Here is a 7,012-nt window from a genome sequence, read left to right on the forward strand (position 1 = left end):
TCCTTCCTTGGGTAAGGAGACCAAAACTGTGCACAATACTCCAGGTGTGGTCTCACCAAGGCCCTATATAATTGCAGTAACATGTCTTTACTCTTATACTCAAATCTTCTTGTAATAAAGGCCAACATACCATTTGCTTTCTTAATTGCTTGCTCTATAAGCATGTTAACTTTCAGTGATTCGTGTATAAGGACATCCAGGTCCCTCTGAACATCAACATTTCCCAATTTCTCACCATTTAAAAATTACTCTGCTTTTCTCTACAGGCCAAAGTGGATAACCTCACATTTCTCCACATTATATTCCATTTGTCATGTTCTTGCCCACTCACGTAGCCTGTCGATAGCTCCTTGAAGCCTTTTTGCATCCTCCTCACAACTTACATTCCCACTTAGCTTTGTGTCATCAGCAAACTGGGATATATTACATTTAGTCCCCTCATCCAAATCATTGATATAGATTGTGAATAGCTGAGGCCCAAGCACTGATCCTTGCGGTAACCCACTAGTTACAGCCTGCCAACCTGAAAATGGCCCGTTTATTCCTACTCTCTGTTTTCTGTCCGTTAACCAATCCTCAATCCATGTTAGTATATTAACCCCAATCCTATGAGCCCAATTTTGTTTAATAACCTCTTTAATTCCCTCATCCAAATCATGAATATAGATTGTGCGACTTCTTGCATTATTATTTTATTGTATAAAATGTGAGTGCGGTCTAAATAAATCATGCACCCCTTGGACTCTACTTCCTCATGTTCTTCGTCACATCAGACAGCTGTGTGCGCTGCAACTCTGACCTAACATATACAAAATTCTGTTGCTCGTACCCTGACTCATACAGGTCCTGTTCACCCATTATCCCTCTGCTCGCTGATCTACATTGGCTCCCTGTCCGGCAACACCTCAAATATATAATTCTCATCCTTGTATTCAAATCCTTCTATGGCCTCCATCCTCCCTGATCTCTGTATCCTCTCTCCAAGTCCAACAGCCCTGCGAGATCTCTACATTCATAAAAACATAAGAAAAAGGAGCAGGCCATTTGGCCCCTCGAGTCTGCTCCGCCATTCAATAAAATCATGGCTGATCTGATCCTCCAATTATGATGTCTCACGCATCCCAGATTCCCTTCACCTCTCCATTGGCAGCCATGCCTTCAGCTGCCTCGGCCCTAAGCTTTTGAATTCCCTTCCGAAACTTCTCCCTCCTCCTTTAAGATGCTCCTTAAAGCCCACCTCTTTGGCCAAGCCTTTGATCACCTGTCCTTATATCTTCATTTAAATTCATTCCGGGATGTGATCGTCACAGGCAAGGCCAGCATTTATTGGCATCCCTAATGTTCTAATACATTTCTTATGTTCTAATTGCCCTTGAGAAGGTGGTGGTGAGCCACCTTCTTGAACCACTGATGTAGTGGTTTTGAACAACTGGCTCACTAGGCCATTTCAGAGGGCAGTTAAGAGTCAACCACATTGTGGGTCTGGAGTCACATATAGGCCAGACCAGGTAAGGATGGAAGATTTCCTTCCCTGAAGTACATTAGTGAACCAAATCAATTTTTATGGCAATCCAGTAGTTGCATGGTAACCATTACTGATACTAACTTTTTATTCCAGATTTATTTATTTAATTAACTGAATTTAATTTCCCCAGCTGCCATAGTGGGATTTGAACTCTTGCCTCTGGATCATTAGTCCAGACCTCTGGATTACTAGTCCAGTAACATAGCCACCATGCTACCATACCCTGTATCTCCTTATGTGACTCGGTGTCAAATTATGTCTAATAATCCTCCTGTGAAGTGCTTCGGGACATTTTACTACATTAAAGACGCTGTATAAATGCAGGTAGTTGTTGTTATGGTGCTCTGAATGTAGAGTTTCTATTGTGTAAGTATAAGAATATAAGAACGTAAGAAATAGGAGCAGGAGTAGGCCACCTGGCCCCTCGAGCCTGCTCCGCCATTCAATGAGATCATGGCTGATCTGATCCTGGCTTCAACTCCACTTCCCTGCCCGCTCCCCATAACCCTTGACTCCATTATCATTCAAAAATCTGTCTATCTCCACCTTAAATATATTCAATGAGCCAGCCTCCACAGCTCTCTGAGGCAGAGAATTCCAAAGATTCACGACCCTCTGAGAGAAAAAATTCCTCCTCATTTCTGTTTTAAATGGGCGACTCCTTATTCTGAAACTATGCCCCCTACTTCGAGATTCCCCCATGAGGGGAAACGTCCTCTCTGCATCTACCCTGTCAAGCCCCCTCAGAATCTTGTATGTTTCAATAAGACCACCTCTCATTCTTCTAAACTCCAAGGAGGCCCAACCTGCTCAACCTATCCTCATAAGACAACCCCTTCATCTCAGGAATCAACCTCGTGAACCTTCTCTGAACTGCCTCCAATGCAAGCATATCCTTCCTTAAATAAGGAGACCGAAACTGTACGCAGTACTCCAGGTGTGATCTTACCAACGCCCTGTGCAGTTGGAGCAAGACTTCCCTACTTTTATACTCCGTCCCCTTTGCAATAAAGACCTAGCATTCCATTTGCCTTCCTGATTACTGTATTTGGCAAGTCTTTACTAACTCTTCTTCTCCCTGTAAATTTCACAGGCGTGATCGCGGTGGTGATCTTTGTCATCCTCTGCATCGTCGCTGTGATGGGACGCTTGCTGTACAGACACAAGGGCACGTACCGCACCAACGAAACGAAGGGGGCGGATTACGCCGAGGGTGCGGACGCTGCACTGAAGAACAATGGCAATTACCAGGACTCCGTTAGCGATGGCAAGAAGGAGTATTTCATCTGACAGCGAAACAGGCCCTCCACATTACTACAGTTACAGCAGCAGGTTAACAACACTAAGAGCCCGGGACTCGCAGTCCGTGCGATGAGTTAGCTCCAGACTAAATGGCCAAACGTTACGTTCAAAGTACACGGCACGTGACAAACGACCGGTTTACACTTTTGTTCATCTTGACAGGACAGGGATATAACCTATTGTTTCCTGCTAACTCTAGGTCAGCTCAGGGGAGTAGAAATAAGAATTTTGTAAACTCTATATGAAAACAGCAGAGAAAAAAATTACCATTATATTAATGTACTGCATGAAAAATAAGCAACTATTCACTTTTGTTTCCTGTTTGGTTTCTTTTGATTGTTTTCCCACCCAATTTTCTCCCGCCGATTCAGTGCTGACTCGGACTGCGGTAAGGTTCCTGGCAACCCTCCAGCACCTGATATGACAGCAGCCACAACATGCACTTATATAACAGGTTTAATAGTAAAATGTCCCAAGGCACGTCAGGGGCGTGACCGACCAAAAATTGACACCAAGCCACATAAGGAGATATTAGGACAGGTGACCAAACGCTTAGTCAAAGAGGTAGGTTTTAAGGAGGGTCTTCAAAGGAGGATGGAGAGGTAGCGAGGCGGTGAGGTTTAGGGAGGGAAATCCAGGACTTGGGACCCAGGCAGCTGAAGTCACGGCCGTCAATGGTGAGGTGATGAAAATCCGGGATGCTCAAGAGGCCAGAGATAGAAAAGCGCAGAGATCTCGGAGGGTTGTGGGGCTGCAGAAGATTACAGAGGTGCGAGGGCATGGAGGGATTTGAAAATAAAGAATACAAGAATAAATTTTAGAATACAAAGCCATTCTCCACATGTGAACCTGGACAGTGAATACTGTCAGGCTAGAAGGGTAAAATTATGAGGACAGGCTGCAAAGACTAGGCTTGCACTTCCTTGAGTGTAGAAGATTAAGGGGTGATCTAATTATGGTGTTTAAGATGTTTGTAGAAAGTGAGAAGGGGAATTACTTTAAAATTAGAGCCAGGCCATTCAGGGGTGTTGTTAGGAAACACTTCTTCATACAAAGGGCACTGGAAATCTGGGACTCTCCACCTCAGAAAGCCGTTGAGACTGGGGTCAATTGAAACTTTCAAAACTGAGATTGATAGGTTTTTGTTTGGTAAGGGTAGTGAGGTTTACGGACCAAGGCAGGTGGATGGAGTTAAGATGCAGATCAGTCATGATCCCATTGACTGGTGGAACAGGCTCTCGAGGTGATGAATGGCCTACTCCTGTTCCTAGAAAAACACAGAAGACTTCACAGCCAAGCCTAATAATGTCCTTATCTGGCACACACACACACACACACATACACACATACACACACACACACACACACACACACACTAGTGGTGAAGGGCTTAGATAGGGTGGATAGGAAGGACCTATTTCCCTTAGCAGAGGGGTCAACAACCAGGGGGCACAGATTTAAAGTAATTGGTGGGAGGTTTGGAGGAGATTTGAGGGGAAATTTCTTCATCCAGAGGGTGGTGATGGTTTGAAACTCACTGACTGAAAGGGTGATAGAGGTAGATACCCTCACCACATTTAAAAAGTACTTGGATGTGCACTTGTGGTGCCGTAACCTACAGTGCTATGGACCAAGAGCTGGAAAGTGGGATTAGGCTGGATAGTTCTTTGTCGGCCAGAATGGACACGATGGTCCGAAATGGCCTCCTACCATGCTGTAAATTGTACTATTCTATAACAGGCTCTTGAGGGGCTGAATGGCCTACTCCTGTTCCTCCAGAACCACAGGAGAATTCACAGTCAAGCCCAATAATATCCTTACCTGACACACGCACATACAAACACACACACTGGTGGTGAGGTACGGGATTCCTGACATTTCCCCCCTTCCTGGCAAAGACTGCTAAAGTCCAATTTTAGTGCCCGTGTTGCTAGCTCAACTGAAATCAGCTATCTCAACACAGGCCAAGACTGAAGCTGTTCAGATATGCCGGAACATGTAAAGAGCGTGCGTGTGTGGCAAACCAATGCAGGTAGACGTTTATTAAATCAAGGCGACAGTAATCAAGGAAGATTGGATGGAACGACTGACACTGAGCTGCAGTAAGAAGGCACTGGCAGATCCTGATATTAGTTACACATGGTGACTGCGATTCAGGCTTTGGGAAACCGTACTACCGACATCCCTGCCGCCCACCCAAAAAAAACAGCCAGCTCCGGAGTTCAAACTCGTCATTTCCTGCGTAATGGTAATTTTTCACTGCTTTTATTTAATTCCATTTTATGAAAATCTTGGGTCTAATCCTGTGACCTGACCTCAATGACATTTCCGGATGGTAATACACATTCTTTTTGTACCCGGAATATGAAACGACTGACTATCTTGCGACTTAATTAACACGGGAGATGTTCGCTCTCCCAGAGATGGTACTGCCAGATGGAACTGTGTCCTATATTCCATTATTCACCATATAGACTATATATATATATTCAAAAAGTGCTTTGTAAATTATTTTTGTGATGTGCAGCAAAACTCCACCCCAAGCACACCCACATGCTTTCAGGGTTAACATGCCGGAGTGTCACGTACACGGGGAAAGTGGGACGAGAGCCCGTTGCCTCTCTTGTTTCCGAGAGCTTCACAGGACCATGAAAAAATGACGGGCAGTGAAAGACCAGCTGGTCCTTCAAGCCTGCCCCGCATCTCACGATGGCTGGATCATCACGATCAGACCCTTCCTACACGCTCACCCTCCCTCCCCACCCACCCACGCCGCCACACAACCATGAAATCTTCTGGGAGAGACACAAAAAACAGAGGCGATCCTGTGAAGGAGATTTCCTAAATGGCATTCCTTGGCGGCTTTCCGATTGTCCACCTGTAATCCAATCAGACTTTTCCCAACGCATTGTATGAAATCTTTCCAATGAGGTGAAACAAATTTGAGTAAATATTCTGAGCATTATTTATTATTTTGCGAACCAGTGTAGATGATGATTATCATGGGTTGACTGTTTGTCGCTTTGTACCATCTGACCCCAGAAACCATCATTGTTACAACATGACCCTTGGGAGCAAAGCGTGTTGTGCATTGTAAAGAGGTGTGTGCTTCTCCGAAAGTCCCATTGTATCATGAAGAATGTATCATAGTCACAACCCATTAATCGTGTAAACAAAAAACTTCAGAACCAAAAGCTTTTTATTAGGTAGAAGTGAGAACCTGACTGAATTTGAAACAAAACATGGCCTGGATTGGCAAATAATCATCATCATAGGTAGATCCTTGGAGTTGAGGATGACTTGCTTCCACTCTAAAAGTGAGTTGTCAGGTGACTGAAGAATCCAATACTGGAATTACATTCTCTGTCACAGGTGGGGCAGACAGTGGTTGAAGGAAAGGGTGGGTGGGGAGTCTGGGTTGATGCACGCTCCTTCCGCTGTCTGCGCTTGTTTTCTGCATGCTCCCGGTGATGGGACTCAAGTTGCTCAGCGCCCTCCCGGATTTCTTCCTCCACTTTGGGTGGTTGTGGGCCAGGGACTCCCAAGTGTTGGTGGGGATGTTGCACTTTATCAAGGAGGCTTTGAGGGTGTCCTTGAAGCGTTTCCTCTGCCCATCTGGGGCTCGCTTGCCATGTTGGAGCTCCGAATAGAACACTTGCTTTGGGAGTCTCGTATCGGGCATGCGAACAATGTGGCCCGCCCAATGGAGCTGGTCAAGCGTGGTTAATGCTTTGATGTTAGGGATGTTGGCAGCGCTGGTGGTACTTCTCCAGCGCTTTGAGATGTCTACTGTATATAGTCCATGTCTCTAAGCCATATAGGAGGGCGGCTATCACTACTGCCCTGTAGACCATAAGCTTGGTGCCAGATTTGAGGTCCTGGTCTTCAAACACTTTTCCTCAGGCGACCGAAGGCTGTGCTAGCGCACTAAAGATGGTTTTAGACCTCGTCATCGATGTCTGCCCTCGCTGACAGTAACTGAACAGTGTCTAGTTCTAACCATGAGGTTGGTTTTGCCTCTTTATAAAATGTCCCCTTGCACATATGACCATCAAAGTTAACCTGTTATATGTTGTCCCCAAGACATAATGGGTGATGGGTGGGGTGTAAGTGAATGGTTACTGTTTGTGGGTGCAGCACTAGGAAGTTCCTGAAAATGTAGACATATTCCTAGTGAACCCCTGC

At 45.3% G+C, this 7,012-nt stretch overlaps 1 protein-coding gene across 1 annotated transcript in view; it reads left to right on the forward strand.

Moving 5' to 3' along the window:
• The window catches only part of LOC139253699 (contactin-associated protein-like 5), a 1,150,822-nt gene extending 1,147,722 nt beyond the window's left edge, over positions 1–3,100 (forward strand). Inside the window, exon 24 of the mRNA XM_070873518.1 lies at positions 2,619–3,100. Within this exon, the coding sequence (XP_070729619.1) occupies positions 2,619–2,815 (197 nt within the window). The 3' untranslated portion in view covers positions 2,816–3,100. The remainder of the gene's footprint in view (positions 1–2,618) is intronic.
• Positions 3,101–7,012: the final 3,912 nt, after the last annotated feature.

Source organism: Pristiophorus japonicus, chromosome 3 (assembly GCF_044704955.1).
Source record: "Pristiophorus japonicus isolate sPriJap1 chromosome 3, sPriJap1.hap1, whole genome shotgun sequence".
NCBI classification, from domain to species: Eukaryota; Metazoa; Chordata; class Chondrichthyes; family Pristiophoridae; genus Pristiophorus; species Pristiophorus japonicus.